Source organism: Limulus polyphemus, unplaced genomic scaffold, assembly GCF_000517525.1.
Source record: "Limulus polyphemus unplaced genomic scaffold, Limulus_polyphemus-2.1.2 Scaffold1516, whole genome shotgun sequence".
NCBI lineage: Eukaryota > Metazoa > Arthropoda > Merostomata > Xiphosura > Limulidae > Limulus > Limulus polyphemus.
The window spans coordinates 102,027-120,457 of NW_013667126.1; the positions used below are offsets into that span (position 1 = coordinate 102,027).

General features: G+C 30.9%; 1 protein-coding gene across 1 annotated transcript in view; it reads left to right on the plus strand.

The window, feature by feature from the left end:
* LOC106463917 (N(G),N(G)-dimethylarginine dimethylaminohydrolase 1-like) overlaps positions 1-17,820 on the plus strand; it is a 66,970-nt gene extending 49,150 nt beyond the window's left edge. The window contains exons 2-5 of the mRNA XM_013923999.2: positions 4,242-4,344; positions 7,192-7,385; positions 8,702-8,824; positions 11,326-17,820. Of these exons, the coding sequence (XP_013779453.1) occupies positions 4,242-4,344; positions 7,192-7,385; positions 8,702-8,824; positions 11,326-11,451 (546 nt within the window). The 3' untranslated portion in view covers positions 11,452-17,820. The remainder of the gene's footprint in view (positions 1-4,241; positions 4,345-7,191; positions 7,386-8,701; positions 8,825-11,325) is intronic.
* Positions 17,821-18,431: the final 611 nt, after the last annotated feature.

Genomic DNA, 18,431 nt, shown 5'->3' on the forward strand with positions numbered 1-18,431 from the left:
ATTAAAAATACCTGTACTAACAATATTATTAACACTGGAGAAACGTCACGTAACATTATAAATACCTTATACTAACAATATTATTAACACTGGAGAAACGTCACGTAACATTAGAAATACCTTATACTAACAATATTATTAACACTGGAGAAACGTCACGTAACATTAAAAATACCTTATACTAACAATATTTCATGTGTTTTTTATGTGCCTGTTGCTATTACCATGGGTTTTCATTCAACTTTTATTTAAAACTAGAAAATGGTTTCCCATTGCTAAGTTAATAATAAGCTCCATATAGGCCTTTGATTTTTAATTGACTGGGTCTTTGAACTTTGACACAAACCAATGTAACATGACATAAAGATTATTAACCTATATCCTTTCAACCATGAAGGAACACACCTCATACACGCTCTTACTACATAGGGTCAAATTATTAATTAATACATATGTCACAAAACACCTGCTTCGTTACGAGAGATGTGCTTTAATGTTCTTTTTTAGCTCAGAATAACTGTTTTATGAAAGTGTTAACATTAGAATTAGTCCCGTGTCTTTTTATTTTTGCCTAATACCAAATTTACCATGTATTTCATTTCGGTAAAAATGAGGAAAGGTTGCGACATCTCTCCATGATTTTTGTCGACAAATGCCAAAAAAAAAAACAACAACAACAAAACAATATCCGATGTGATAGGGTTAATCGTATTAACGCTTAAGTAGCAAAATGATATACATGCATGTTAGGATATTTATTGTAAACTATATGTTTTGTTACTGCTCAGATAATTTATTACCTATCTAAATAATTGCAATAAAGTTTTAGGCTAGCATAGGTCTTTAGTTTATTATGGTAGGCTGATGCAAAGTAACTATGTTTAAACCTACGTGTACAGTTTGTTAGCGTTAGTCGAGGAAAATACTAAAGCAGACTGTGATTCTTTGCAAGTTTTCTTGTACACGGTCATTGTAGCAAAATATGTGTGGTTATTATGGTACACAACGCCATATGTTTTTTTACAAGTATTTTTAGCCGCAGCATAGCAGCTCAAAGAATGGCTCTGAGTTGTTTTTGTTTTTTCAGGTACAAACGTTTAGCTCATAGCTTCATCTCTTCACCTATTTGATGTCTAATTACAGCCGCGGCTATTGAGGATTCTCTCCTGTTGTACACTGTCATTGGTAGTAAAGTAAGTGTGGTTGTTATGATACACAACGACCTATGCCACCAAAGCGTGATGTATATATAGTTCAGTGGTCTGTATGACATTACACACCGCTGGAACTTTAAAATTTAAGTAAACTTATTTGCAACTTAAGGTAAATTACATGTGTAGTTATATATAGTTCATGCATAAGTTATAAATGTCACCACTCTTTGTAAATTACAAATTGACATGAGAATCTCCCGTCGTTTTTTTGTACAATAATCAAAAAGTGCATTTCTTAGCTAACTCGTCAAATTATAAATATTAGTGACATTTATAAACTGACAAGTCGACTTATAATAATCCTGGGTAACAGAGATGACAGAACCACTATGTATGTAACATATGAATTGTCCATACAATTTAGCTTCAATTGGAAGGTACTCTTGGCTTCACTGCCCTTCAACGGCTGAGCGGTAAATCTGAGGGCTCACACCGCTAAAAACCGGGTTTCGATACTCGTAGTGGGCACAGCACAGATAGCCCATTGTATAGCTTTGTGCTTAACATCAAACAAATAAAAAGCTGGTTTCCAGTAGGTGGAACATCTCGCGTTTTTATACTGCTCATATCATTTCCTTAACTTTCCAGAAGGAACTAGTCGTTAAGCCACGTTCATCATGTGACGTAAAAAATCCCTCCAGCCAACAATAATACAAATGCTTCCATATGTCTTTCATCGACACTGAATGTAATATACGTTGGCTTTTGCTGTTTTCTTGGTGGAAAGCTATACAATGGGCTAAAGGCATTCTGTACACTATGGGGATTTGAATCCCCAGATTTTAGCGTTGCAAGTTTATAAATTCACCACAGATCTACTGTTGTTACAGTATTTATAGTAGGGTTGATATGTTGTTGTACAATCATCTTTAATTTTTGTTCCTAAGTTCTTAAAATTGGGAACTAATGTAGTCTTCCCCTGTTGATGTTGTATTTGCTTGAACTGCTGCCGCCCATGTAAGACTAGTAGACTGTTCCTCTAGTTCTTCTGGATGTTGAGTAATAGATAATATAAGTAAACATAAATAATAATAATAATTATAAATAATTTTGGTTAAATTAAACAAATAATATCGTGTTATTAATCCTTACCTTAATTCTAATATGTAAATGACTCATAAAAATTGATAAAAAAAATTGCATTTCTCCAACTTAATCTAGATCACCCTATAACACTTGTTGTTCATACAATTTGATATTATAAATAGCATCTCAACCTATATTGATTCTGTTGTATCCCAGCCTACCTGGTAAATCCTGGTATTGGACAAAAGGTTTCCTTAGTACTGTATATAGCAGATATATTGTGGTTGACTCATTCTTATATATTTTTCTTTACTTTCATTCATAAGTTCTTAGAATTGGAATAGCCTACAACAGCAAGTATTTAATTTTTGGGTGTCATTTGTGGATAAATAGCAACGAAACTTTAATGTTACCTTCCAATTATATAATTAAAAGTGAAATCCCAACAAGTTAGTCTCAAGGTGTAATGGCCACGACCTTTTCTAAGTTAATAAAACATAATGTTCCCTGTTTGCATATGATATTAAGATAACCAATATTAAAGAAAAAACTGGCTAGTGGTTATTGTGCTGGACTGTGGACCCAAAGGTCCATGGCTCGTGTACCATTACCTAAAAAAATCGTGCACCATACTGGGGCTATGGATGCATAATGAGAGTGTGGTGTGGTATGCAGGCATATTGTATGTTTTTTTAACTTCTTTTGTAAATATAGGAATTAAAAAATAATAATAAGTGTGATTCTATGGTGATTTCACATAAACGGGAGGTCTAAAGAACTTTCTACATTGTGCAGGATAGGTCAGTGGCAACATTGTCCTTCAATGGCAAAATAAATTATTTGTAAAGGTAATAGTATTCACTGTGTTGTATTAGAACAACCAGTCACGTGGGAACGCTCGTTGTTATGGGTGAATTCGATGTTTCCCGTGATTGAGGAGCGTTGGATTCACATTCATTCTACTATATTTCTGTATGAGTTGGTTTAAAGTAAAACACCTGGGGAGACTAAAAGTACTGACCGACCCACTGATTCTCCAGAAGGCATTTGTCCAGTCAGTATCAACACAAGTACACACAATGTGGTATATTTTGCTTTGCAATATAATAAAGGTGTGTTTCACTTTACATCACATATCTAGGCTGTATATTTTCTTAGCTTAAACTCCAATTTACTTCGCAATTTTCCATTATAAGCAGAAAATTTGAATACTTTCACGGAAATGTGTTTCACTTGAAAATACCACAATGGTTAAGTTTTTGGTCACTCCTGTATCAGGAGGGAACTATCTCTTGTTCTTGTGTTCCAACAATTACATACCAAGACCCACCCAACCCTGAGAGAGCTGGGCAGACGACCACACCATTTGGTACAAGTTGTTGGTTGCCTTTTCAAAAATGTTGAATAGATGTAGATATTAGTGTTCATTCATCAGTCTCATATATTAGCAATTCATAAATCTTTATACATCTTGTGATATTCTCAGATTGACTGATTTCCACAAAGAGTGTTAGATAGGTCTACTTCATAACAGAAGGATCATTACAGGTGTAAATTTGAGTTTAGCTAAACTGATCTGTGTTTTAAGCTAAGAAAATAAACTAGTGTAGAACATAGGATGGTTGCCATTTACAGTTTCAGTGAATCATCATATTTTCTTGCCTAAGGATTTTTTCCTGTCAACCAGTATACATTGGTAACCTTGTAGAACTTTGTGAATCTAACCCTCCTTACTTAACAGGAAACACCTGATTCACCCATAATGATTAGAACATATCGTCTGTATAAAATGTATGTTCATATTTTCTGTAACTATGTTATAGCTAAACTTTCAAGGTCTGACATTATTATACTATGTTGTTATTATTCAATGGGTCAGCTTTCACTTGTTAATTGTTTTATTTTTCAGTGAAATTAATGTCTTTTCACAGCATTTAAAAAAAAAGTTATTAATTCAAACTCTTAAAACAATCAATGTTTTTGTTTTATTTTCTTTTGTAGGTGGAGATTATTAGGACTATCATTAAAAAGGAGCTAGAGCTACCAGTTGTAGAAATTGCAGATCCAAGTGCAACAATAGAAGGTGGTGATGTACTCTTTACAGGTAAAAATACATAATTCAGTGGTTTCCAAACTGTGGGGTACACCCACCCACCCTTGGGGGGGGGCATGGCCTTTTGCCAGGAGAACCCAAAAATAACAATGAAAGAAGCAGAAAAATATGAAGACAGATAGACTAAGCTAATAAAATTAAAACTTATAATATAACAAAAATAAATTAAGTCCCACCAGGAGGCCAGTTGGCAACCCTGTTGGTAGTGTTCCTTGTTACTAGTGTATTGCATGTGAAGGAGAGGAGCCCCCGAAAAAACTAATGCTGAGTTGGGGAGAACCACTGCATTAATTTAAAATTGTCATTCTTAATATGCACATTATATAAAGATATATTTTTTACTTAGTAAAACAAAACAAGGGTCTATTATTATTATTATCTGAGTATTTGTTATGCAGTGTGTGTGTGTGTGTGTGTGTGTGTAATAATTTGAAAATATAGGAAAACCAATGTCCCCTGACCAGAGCTTGAAGTTAAAACTAGGAAAACTGGTTCACAATAGTGTTTTTAAATTGATACTCTACCAGTTTAGATACAAGGAAGAGCTTCAAGCCTCAAGTAAAAACTCCACTAATTACAAGTTGACACTTCTACTATCCATTATTGACCTGGTACTGGTACGGAACTTTAAACTGGTACATGGACAGTCTTTTAAGAATCCTTGATATGTATGGAGTGACAAGTGGACTAGATCTAGCATGTTGATGTAATGTAACACTTCTAAATGTCAGTTGATCCTGATCTCATGTAGAAAGTGAGTGTAAGTCTAGGTGGTTTTTTTGACAAAACAGTCAAAGAAAGACTACTAAGACTTAAATAAATCCGGAACCCTGCTGACCTGGAAATAGAGAACATGTTATTATTTGCAGTATTAACAACATATTAACATAGCCTGTATTCATGCTATACATTACAAAACAAACCATTGCTCTCAGTTAGATGACTGATACTACAAAGACGTTAAGGGTTAATCTAGAGGTGTGGAATTTTTGAAAAACCTTCTTGTCCAAGAGACAAAATGCCAAAGATGTCTACTTGTCCTTATAAAATCTACTTGCCCCATAAAACACACTCAACAAACATTGCATATAAATTTTAGGATTTTGCCTTTTATTTAAAAGTGAACAGTAAATAAAAAATTCTGGGATTTACATGAAACATTGAGAAAATGAAATAAGATGCACTGACAACCTATTTGTTTACATAACATCTATGAAGTTAAACCTATAGTGTGTATTTATCATGATATATATATTAAATGTGTAATTTTGCAGACACCTAACAAAGGTATTCTACACAGATGCAGTGTTGTTGTTTTTTAAAGTTAGTAAAATGACAATACCTAAATGTGTTTTTAAAAGTGCCCAATTTGTAAGATGCAAACCCTGAAACATGGATTCTATTTTTACTGTATTTTCTATCTGATGCCACCTGTTCATTTTTTTACAGTGCAAGATGGATAAACCAGATGTATGTGAGTAATGAGTATTAATAATCATATTTGAATTAAACACATATTAAGAGCTCCAATTTACTATGCTGTATATCCAGTTTCTGCCATTTTGAGAAAATGAGGTTTTTTTTCAGCTTTAACAAAAAAAAATGCTACGAAATAAAAGCTGGGCTATTTATTAACTAAAATCATTGCAAATTATTATATAGAAACTTAAAAAATCTAATTTTATTATTTATTTAAAATTGTATAATATATATTTTAATTTATATCTATAGGTTTTTTTTATTCAAAATTCTGCACATCCATCAGCACAATGCAGTTGGCCACTCAGTTTTGTCAGAAATGACGTATAACACATTTTACATCTAAGCTCTTCAGATACATTCATTCATATACTTATGTTTTTCAACAAATTAAAGGTGCTTGTAATTTTTATTGTGTTTGTAGAGCTGACAGTCAAGTTTTACTGGGCTCCTGCTGTAAACAAAAGCAATGTAATAGTATTATTGTATTAATATAAATATGTTTGTTACTCTGTGTGTGTGTGACTGTGGATATATGAGTTAAAGGGATATGTATATTTTGTAAATAGTTTTGGTTTGAGGATTAGAGAGGTGCATTTTCAAATGTTTCTGGGCACGTGCTTAATTTATCTTGTTCAAAATTTCATGAACTTTCATGGCTCCCTATAGATCTATTTGGAGTGTTTTTTCTAGCAACAGAACAAAGATATGTAAAATTTAAACTACTTGCCCAATGGGCAGAGTATAATGGTAAAACTTGTTCCTCAGACAAATCTCGTTGCCCCAGGCTTCAGGTGATATGAATTCCACACCCTTAATTAAGCTCAAGGTGACTATAATAATGAGCTGAATTAACTTATGCTCATTATACAGACTAATAATCACCATTACTATATTTAAATAACTATAAACAGTTACTTTTAAATACAATACTCCATAATTATGTAAATGTAATTAAGATTTTGTTTATATATATGTATGTATTATGATTAACGTGTGATGTGATCAAGGTGTGTGTGCTTTTATAAGCATGTGATTCCTAATGTAAGATGTAAAACATTTATGGTCATAAGAGTATATTTTTATTCTGTGATTTGATGAATGTGTGTCCCACTGCATACTTATTGTGTAGAACTGGTTTTTATGAATCATTATAGAATTTTAATTTTGTTCCTACTTGCTGTATTGTAACTTTGTTTCTTCCTCTATAGACTGAATGTATTTACAGATCTTTATATCCTTTAACCTTATGTCTATGCTTTATGCATGCCAGATTTATATTTGTGAACTCTAAAAGTTTCTAATTCTTTCTTTTTTGTATTTTTATGGTGCTTAATCTTGTTTGTACATCTTGCATAGGTCGAGAGTTTTTTGTTGGTCTTTCAAATCGTACAAATGAAGCTGGAGCCCGTGCTTTAGCAGCAGCTTTTCCAGAATACCCCGTGACTCCTATCAAAATTGGACATACACCTCACATAAAATCTTTGGTGTCAGTGGCAGGTCCCGACATTCTGTGTGTTAGTGAAGGGAAAGAAAGCAAAAGTGTTCTCAAGGTATATTACTTGCATTTTAAATCTTTTTTTTTTTTACAAGTTCATTTAAACTCTTTTCATATTATTGTGGTATTTATCAATGCTTTTATTGACTTTTGCAACTTAAATCATTTTGGAAGTAACTACTCATCAGTACATAGGTGGTATTTGCTAATTGATTAATCAATCATTTGCATTCAGTTAATTGAGTAGTACAGTATTCCTCAAAAACAAAAAAAGATCGGCAGTGATTGTTACCAGACAATTGTATTCCCTACAATCAATAGTTTAAAATGAACGAAAAAGTTGGAAGCAAGTCAGCTGTTCAAAATTATTTATAGAGGCAGACAGCCTTAGTAGCTTTGCCATAACAAAGGCAATTCGATCAAATTTGGTGGCGAAGGTAATCAAACCTGAGACCCATGAATCACACATCCTTCTCCCCACTCCTGAATTACCAGAGCTGAAAAAATTTGAAGTAAAAAACAACAACAACGTATAAATCTAAAAGTGGGCAGAGCACAGCAAGCTCAATATGTAGTATTGTGCTTACCAACAACAAAAAAAAACAATAGCAATATTTTGATTAGTTGATTATTTTTTTGTGACAATCAATTTTGATTAATTGATTGTTGGAAAAATCCAAAACTGTATAATCAGAAACACTAATTTCAATTAATAAATTAGTTTATGTGGCACTAATCAATGTAATCACTACTCACTGATTAAATCTTCCAGCTCTACTCGTCAGTATACGTGTATCTAATTTGTGTCTTTATAAATAGTGTGTATATCATTAAGTTTATTTTGCTTATTTATCATGATATTATTATGTCGTAGGTTTTCTTAAATGTATTTTCAAAGCTTAATGTGAAAATGCTTCTACTGATCAAGATAACTAAAGATAATATATTAATAATAAATCTAATAGAAGAATGAAAATGGTAAAAACCTGAATATTATTAGCTGTTTGAATTACATTTTCAAATAATTGACTCATATCTGACTTTCTACATTTCATTATAGTTACTCATTTCACCTTCTGAAGTGGTAGATACAGGTATTTTACATAGTTCTCCTATATATTTTTATTTTGCTCTAGTTCACTGAATGTGTAGAATAGTCTTCTGTGTTTAAAATGCTCAACATTTATTCATCGAGAATTCTGGGCTACGTAATAATCAACTTGTATTATATGATTATATGTCCAATTTTACAATGATTTTTAGTTCTGTAAAATCATGGGTAGTTGTTTATTTCCTTCTGAGGTAAAATGTGTCACACAGTAGTTTGTAATGGGATTACATTACAGTGGATTTTTGTTTTTTCTGTGACAGAGAATTGAACAAGAAGCTTCCTTTAGATACCAGACAATCACAGTTCCTGATGATAATGCTGCCAATTGTGTATACATCAATGGGACTTTGATCTATTCTGCAGAATATCCAGAGAGCATTAAGGTTTTTTTTCCCTATACATAGTTTGTACTCTTGGAAATAATATTAGCTTATTAAGTATTAAGAATATTATAATCTTAACTAAATAAACATGAGATTTTTTCAACTTTTGGCAGGAATCTGATTTATTAAAAGTCTCTGAAATGTTTCTAAAGTTGTCAAACAATCTGATAAAATATAAGGGATGGTTGGCAGATGTTAGGATATTAGCCAGAGCTTCAATAAACATTTCTCTTACTCATATTACTTCTTCTTTCTGCCTTGTTTGGAGGAGTGGTCATCTTTCTTATGGGATTAACATGAGTGAGGTTTGAGAGAGAACTATTATGAGATGTACTTTAGGCCCAAGTATAAGTGAGCTATTAAAAGTAGCCAGTCTGCATCAGCAATACATATTATATTATGTACAGGTTTGCCATATTTGTCACATATTTCATATCTATGTTTTTCACAGTTGGTAGCATTTCTACAAACAGTTTTGTTATATATATATATATATACATAAATTAGCTATCTGTAGAATTCAACAATAAAATAAAGTTTTTACTTATAAAATGGCACCAAAAACCACGTTTTCTGTTTAGAAGTTTTAAAGGAGTGTGAATAAAATAATTTTGTTTGGAACTGAAGATTCAGCAGCAGAAATGCTTCAAAGAAATGTCATTATAAATAGCAGTATCACTCTAATAAATGTTTAAGATACAAGTTTGTAAAGTCTGTATGTGTGTGTGTGTATCCTTACAGAATATATTTTTCGTTGTAAATAAGCATTCTACATTACATTAAAAGATTGTTTTGAAGGTGGCGGTAGTAGTACACCCATGTTTTCTTACACTATGAATGTTGTTTCCTTATTACTTCATTGGCCTTGCACTTACTAGCAGTAGGCCTAAGAGCTTAGAACACTAAAAATCTGATTTCAATATCTGAAGTGGGCAGAGGTTTTTATGATATTTTTACTAGGACAATTATTCAACTTTGGGTGGTTTTCGAAAGTGTATGTTTATAGATTTTGGAGGCTTTTGTAGAAATTGAACTTAAAACTTGCTCCAGTGAGGGAAATTATTATATGTTCTTGAGGTAGCTTCATTATCAATAACTTCTGATCAAAACAAGAGCTACCTACATAATGCTAAAAAATTAACCCAATAAATGATGTAGCTAATTTATTTAACATATGATGTGACATTAAGATCTTAAATAGTAATAAGTGAATTTTTCATATAGTAATGAGAATATATTAACATGTCTCAAAGTTATGGTTTATGGACAGAGCAAATTAAAGGTTTTAGGTTATAAAACTTAGAATAACACAAAATTATTCTTATAAAAATGCTCATATTATAACAAATATATTTCAATGTTGTCTGTTCCTTTATACAAGTAAAAGTCATTAAAAATGCTTTAATATTTTCCCATTTCTATAATTCTTTGTATGTTCCTGTTGTCTAAATTAATATTACATTTGAGGTTATTGGAGCTACACACTTTTGATACAGTGTTTATATACAGTATCCCTTAGTTGCTGAAACTCAAACTTTATAAGTGCTTCCTAGTATTCAAAAACTAGTGCAAACAGCCTTTTTATGCTTAGTGGATAAAGTTGTTATCAGTGTAAGCTAAATTATTCTCGAGGTCTAGAAGTAACTTTTATTTATTTTAAGTTTTGTTGCTCTTAGTTGCAATAACTTGGTCAAAATTGTATTTAACTTTGTGTGTGTGGCAATTCAAAGAACATCATGAAAAAGTTAACATAACATTTTTCAGCACAACTGTTTAAGTCAACTCTTGTTGTTGCAAAATCTGTAACAAAAATGGCAGACAAAATAAATGTTACAGTAGTTCCCAACAATTTTACATTTCACGTCAATAAAAGACAAAAAAGATGATTTTATTTTGTATTCAACAGGCTGACTTCAGTCATCAAGTATTTTTTTCTGATTTTTGCTAAATATACAATACATATTTGGGTGTGGGATAAAGCTATATCCGTACATGTTATCAAATATGTAGAATGTTAGCCACCATGTGCTTGTGGTTTCATAGACAAAGTTTTATGTACATGTATTTGTTATTGTTTTAGCTGTCAGAGACCACCTTCTAATCAGGCATGAGATGGCCAGGTGGTTAGGGTGCTCGACTTGCAATCTGCGAGTCACGGGTTTGAACCCCATCACACCAAATATGCTAGCCCTTTCAGCCGTGGGGGAATTATAATGTTACGATCAGTCCCACTATTCGTTGGTAAAAGAGTAGCCCAAGAGTTGGCGGTGGTGATGACTAGCTGCCTTCCCTCTAGTCTTACACTGCTAAATTAGGGACGGCTAGTGCAGCTTTGCACGAAATTTAAAAAACAAAACAAAAACAAATTAGACACGAGTAAGTTCTTAAGATTTAATATTTTGACATAACTGTAGATATTAATAAGAAATAAGCTACCAAAACTGATGTCTTATGTACATGAGTTTTTCTATGCCATGATTGATTTTGTTTTATTTCTGTAGGTGTTCGAAGAGAGGGTGGACTACAACAAAGTTTCAGCGAATGTAAGTGAGCTGAGAAAAGCACACGGTGCACTCACATGTTGCAGCATTCTGATAAAAAAGACCAAATATTTGAAGAAGTTGTAGAAAAAAGTTTGTTAATCCTTACGTATTACTACCTGAAGATTTCAGTTTATTGTGGATCATGGCATAAATGCCAAGTTTCTCTTGTGATAGAGATATTTACTTTGATATATACATATATATATATATACTGAATGTATAAAATTACAGATTTTATTATTTTAGAGCATTGTTAAGGCAAAGGTAATAATGGCTTCATTTTAACACGAAGCTAACCTTCCATGAAAGTCATTTTTTATAGTGTTGCTTTGTTTTGAATTATGTTTTTTTAATAATGGAGTAAAAATCATTGTGCAGTGGATTTTTTATGTTGATATGCCATTAGTCCCACCATGCTTAGTTTCTTTTCTAAGTATTAAATGTTTTTTAATCATTAAGTTGGTTTAAATATGACACTATTTTTTAATGATTGAGTTGATTTAAAATTTATACCTGTTTTACTTTTTATTCATTTATCTTTATCAATTTTTACTAAAGAAATATTTAATAGGTTAATAGTTAAAATTTTCACTATATTTGTTTTTGCATCTATATGTAGAATTAAAGCACTTAAATGTGTAGCATTAGTTTATAGGCACATGTCTAATTACAGTTTTATACAAGAGTTGTAACCTATCTTAACTTGTGCCATCTATCTATTAATTTTAAAAATATATTACTGAATGAGACATTTGTGTAAGTTAAAGGCATGCATTTATAGAGTAAACCATTACTAAACATTCACAAATTTGGCATTTAACAGGAACATCCCAAGTTTAAACTTTGAACACTGAAAATATTACTTTTGGTGTATAATTTGTAAAACTTAATTAAAATTCAAAGCCCTAGTATTATAGTAAAACCTGCCAACTTTATACTCAAAACTTTCAAATTCTGGTATTGAACTAAAAACCTGGTAAGTTTAAACTGATAATTTAAAGTGTTGGCTTTTGACAAAAACTTGCCATGTTTAATGTTCAAAATATGACATTAGATTGAAAGTTGCCTTATGTTTATGGAGATACGAAATTTTAGCATTGTACATAAACTTATCAACTTTTAAAATCTGAAAAATTATAAACTTTAACTAGCCAGATTTAAGCACTGAAATTCACATCTTTGTTTACAACATGAAATTTCTCACAATAGGTTTTAAAATTCAAAATTTTACTTATGAATTGGAAGTTAAAAGTTACAACGGTTAAAGCTGTGTCAGTGATCTGGAATTTGGCATTTTTTTATTTGGAAAATTAAGAAAACAAAACTTAGAAATAAATTGAAATGTGTGTGGCTTGAGATTTATAACATTGGAACTGAACCTTGCTAAGTTTAAACTGAAAATTTGGTTTGCTAGCACTAAATTATAGTTTATAGAGCTTTAGTTTTGTTGGTGATCAGTGTTTGACTTAAAGTATTATTATCTAAAATTTTAGCAATGAAGGAAAACTTCATTTGATTTCAGCATTCAAAACTTTAATGTTGGAGTTCAATTTACCTTGTAAACATTGTAATAATACCATAACTGTTCTTCAAATAATTTCCTTCAACATTAAACTTGTTTTTTTTAAACACATTTAACATGTGATCAATGGATATTCCTATAGACTGTATTGTGGGTTGTTTCAGATCATTCTTGCTATGAATTGAATGTACTAACACAGGGTTTCTGAACTCTTGAGATTTCTGTTGTATTTCAAGATGATGTTTTTATTACATAAACAATGTTTATGTAAGAATTTATTCCAAAATTTTAGAAAGATGGAAACAGAAGTAACAGACAATTGTAGCAATGTGCCTTTAAATTTATTCATTTCACTTTTACATATAAATATATTTATGTGTCTAAGTTAAAGTTTATACAAAGTAGATTTGTCTTTCTAATTTAATGTTATATGTTGTTATATATCTGGTTGGGTTATGTTGTGCTTCATTAAAAGTAATGTGTTTTTGTCATTGCTAATTAGAAACAAAAATCTGTCTTTGTGATATGGAACTAAAATGAATTGCCTTAAAAATAGAGATTAATTTCTCTGATAATGAGCAACATTGTGTATGTGCTTATAACTCAAAACATATCTCTAATACCTGTTTTGACAGTAGTTCGTCAGTAGAGCTTAACAAGTGGTTGTTACGATATTATTGTAGTCATACAACATTTTCACAATCAACCTTGTAGTGAGTTAGTTTCATGTGTGACGTGGTGAAATCCAAAACACATTTTATCCTTTTTAACAGAAGTCATATACTTTCATTATTTATGTGTGTGTAAATGAATTTGAATTGGTCTATAAATTTGTCATAGGTGTTACTTAAGGATAAGTTGTGTTATATGTATATCACATAAAAGTGTCACAATCTGGACGTGAATACCTACATAATTTTTAAAAGCAGCAGAAAATTATATCTACATAAAGATGTTAACTTTTTATGTTTTTATTAAGAAACAAATTAATAAAGAATGAAAACTGAAGCAGTATTTTACTAAATTGGATAAGACTGAGTATTTCATTATAAAACTATGACTAAAGATATGATTATAACTATAAGAACACAGATGATGATTGAGGTGCTTATTATATTACTAAATGGCCTTTTAGCTTAGTACTATCAAAACTCAAAAATCTAATACATTCCAGATCAGTTATGTATTACTAAACAATCAAATCCTGTAAGTTGTTTATAAATTGTGATGAGCCTTATTGAAGTTATATTAGTATTTGAGGAGAATTCCTCAGACTATAAAAAATTCAGAAACTTACGAAGTGAATGAAGATACTTTAATAGTTTGATTACATTTTTAATTTGCCTAGTTCAAGCTTTAATCTGAACAGGTTTACTAATTCTAACTTAAGTACACTCCTCAATTAATTAGATTTGTCTGTGGTCAATTTCTTTTTTATATAGTTAGTTTGATACTGAGTTGGTCTGTGACCCTAGTAAATTACATAAAAATAGTTAAAGCATTGCTAAAAGTAACGACCCAATAATTTGATTATTTGAATATTCTATTTTTAATAGGATTCAACAGTTTAGTACAGTATATTTTCTAAAATCGTTCATATTACTGAAGGCAGTGTTGAGTTAATTATTTTGAAGCCAAATAAATGTGATTAATGGTTAGAGATCCAAAATGATGATATCCATACATTCTTTACCCAACTTTTGTTTTTAAGCTTAACTTTGCATAGATTGAAGTTTTAGTTTTGCTTGAAATATACAAGTCCCTTGTTTACCAAGCACTGATGACTGTACTTATGTAAACAACATTACTAAAACAATAATAGGTACTTGTTTTCCATAATTATTGTAAAGCAGATTGTGAGAATAGGAACCAACAATGAATATATGCGGTAAAATTATTTTGTCTGAATAAATTTTACAAGATGTTTGATTTTGTTGCTCATCTAACTTGTATATTTAGACAATCCAGGAACATTAGATTTGAAATACTTTAGAATTAGTCACTGATTTCAATAGTAATTAATGAAATAATGATAAGTAAGTTAGTTCTTTTCATGAGTAAGAGGCATATAGGGCTGAGGCTTAACAATGGTTTCCTGTGGCACAAGCGAATGAAAATGGTGACACATTGTTCACCTGGGTGGGAGTCTACCTAGCTGTATAATGTTTAGCTTGGAGTTAACTTGCAATGGACTGGCATGTGAAGCAATTAAGGAGAAGTGTCTTGCCCATGGACACAACAAAAGCCTTGAATCGACAACTTCTCGACTATGAGTCCTGAGCACTTACCAGTAGGTCATGCCGCCTCTATAACAATACATATACTGTTATAAAGATCTTGAAGTTCATATAGAAGACCAGGGTAATTTAACACGAAGGACAAACAAAGTGATAATTGAATTTGCACTTGAAAGATTTCAAAATAACTAACATTAATGATCATTTGAAAGAATAATATGTTCATTAGTTACTAAATATAATTACATCCATAAAATATTACTCTTTCCCTCTCCAAAAGAGTTTTTTTTTTATCCTTACTGGCCTCACTTAGCTAAGTGTTATCTGGATTCATTGCTAGCAAACATACTTCACTATTGTACTATATATTATTATTCACTACAGTATTCTACTACTACTAGTTTAATTTGTTTTTTAAGTAGAAAGTTTAGATATACTACTTATTTTTAGTTATTGTACGAACCGAGAAGTGTGTTTCTGCTAAAGTTAAATTTATCTTCCACTTTAAATTAAAATTTAACCAAAAAGCCTTCATTTTCTACATAAAATGATTATGCATGTTAGTGTATAATTCGTACTTGGTATTTGGATTAACATCTAGGTGTTATTGTTTTACTTGTTGTTTCATAATTGAGGCTGTAGGTATGTGGCAGTAGCAATAATTATGCTGTGTTAGACTTGTCACATCTGTGTAAAGTTTTGAGTCGTTTGAGTTAGTTCGATTGATAAGAGAGTGTGTTATATTACTTTTTTAAAAGTGATGCTAGAAAAGTAAATTGTTATGGAACATATCCATATGAAACTAAGTGATGGATATTATCATATGAACCTGGTTCCAAAACTCATCCTTGGGTAACTCCAGTTGAACAGTGGAACATATCCATATGAAACTAAGTGATGGATATTATCATATGAACCCGGTTCCAAAACTCATCCTTGGGTAACTCCAGTTGAACAGTGGAACATATCCATATGAAACTAAGTGATGGATATTATCATATGAACCTGGTTCCAAAACTCATCCTTGGGTAACTCCAGTTGAACAGCAGAAAAATAGTAGATGTGATAATAAACATTCTTGTAAGAAATAAGAAACAGACAAATTCAGTTTACTTAGAAAGCAAATTAGAACAATACAAACCACTAGCTTACTTATAAACATGGAAAATGGGAAAGTAAGAGTGATAGAAAATATATGATGAAACATTAGAACTGACTTGAGTAAATGTGTTACATCATCAAATGAAGATACATTATGGTAGGTACTGTACTGTGTTAATTCTCAAAATACACATTAAGTTTGCAACCAGAGTCTAGAGAACATCATGGAACCTCCATTATAGTGTATGACGACTCAAATTCTACAGTGTTCATTCTGTGTCCTTGCATAATTCGTTGAAGAAGTAGGTTCTAATTGGGAAATGCAAATGTAAATAACAAAAATTAATAATTCTCACTCAAAGGTAGCTAAAGGCAGAGTTTAAAACCCAGAATATGCAGGCAGAATGATTTCCATTTCTAACCTTCCATGGTAAAATGTATTATACAATCATTCAAAATATCCTTATTTTATCCATAGAAGGCTGATGTTAGAAGTGTTCCCCACCTAAATTAATCAGGAACTTAATGAGAGTGTTCTTTTCTTACTTTGAGTGTCTGCATTATAACACTGTTTTATGTGTATTGCATTTCTCATTATTGTTTACATTCCAGTGTCATTGGAAAAGTGAATATGTACTAACAAACATGGCAACCCCTAAAACAATAACCAGTAAATTATTCTGTCCCATGAGACACTGGTTTTTTAGGTACTTCCACAGACCATATTTGGAGTATATGTTGTTATAGCAACAAAGAACAAGCTGCATACACAGCTAGCTCCAAAAGTATAAACAGTTTTTTTGACATATGCTTTAATGAAAAAAATTCAAACTGTAAAAACTGTCATTACAGATTTGAATGCCAAAATACCTTAACTACTGAAATTAAGAAGCTCCACTTAGAAATGATTGCAGGAAATAAAAATTATGCTAATCTACTTGTTGCATATACACATTGCAGGTAGTTTGCTGGCATATGTAATGATATTAATCACTTATAAGAATTATTAGATATTTTAATGCAAAATCATTCAAAGCACAAAAAACATGGGGAGGGATAGACCAAGAGACACTAAAATGTTACAATAATTGTGTTCTTACATCTCAATTTCTTTCAAAGAATATGGCAAACAAAGGTGTGCACCTATACTTTGAAGAAGCCTGTTACATAATCAATTCAATGTATTGCCTTTTTTTTACCTATGAATTTTATTGTTCCTACTATTAATAAAGGAAATAGCCATTTTATAAAATTTAGTCTTTAAGGAATTTTTGCCTTGTACCTAAGAAATATGTTGCTTATAATAAAAGTACAAAAATATTGCTAATCATTTAAAAGTTGAGTATTTTTGACAAGAGAAAATGTATGCTATTTCTGTGTGTTTTAATACTTGTATTCATGATTATTGACACATGTTCATTATCTTATTACAGGAGTTTATGGTAAAGAGATTAAATACGGTTTCTTGATAGTTTATAAGTAATTATTACAAATTATTATTGTGATATACATAAGATTTCTTTTTACACCTATAATGTGTGTGTATTGTGCAAATATTGGACTTGACAATAAATAAAAAGCTAATGAAAGGTAGTCATTGAGTGGTTATCTGATGGAAATATTGTTATTCTTACAGGTAATTACATTTGAGATACGATGATTTAACCTATCTCTACATCCATTGATTTTAGTTGTGCTTTGTTCTTTCAGCAGGTTTAGAAAAGATTCCCACTAATTACAATTTAAGTGATATTAAACAATATTCTTCATATTTATATCATGAAATCATTTGATTTAGGAATATGGCATAAGAAAGAAAAACTGAATATGTAAAATGCATTTACAAACAAGTTTTTCAACATAGTTATGATCATATGTAAATCCCCTTTCTTCTGTTTCAACACATTATTCCTTTAAACACTAAAGTTATAATAAATCAAGTGAGATTAGATTGGTCAGCATGCAATATTTTCCATTTAAACATGATATATTTTTATGTCTTAAAAGGCTGTCCAATAATGTTTTCTGCACTAAGGTTATCATTTGAGCTTTTTTTTAAATATATTTCTAGAGCTTGTTTTGTGAATTGTTTTCCACAATTACCCATGATTTGTCTTTTTTTAGCAATTTATGACATGTAGCTAGGATATATAGGTGGTCAAACCAAGTTGTCGAGTTAGTACAATTTGACCAGACAGATTTCC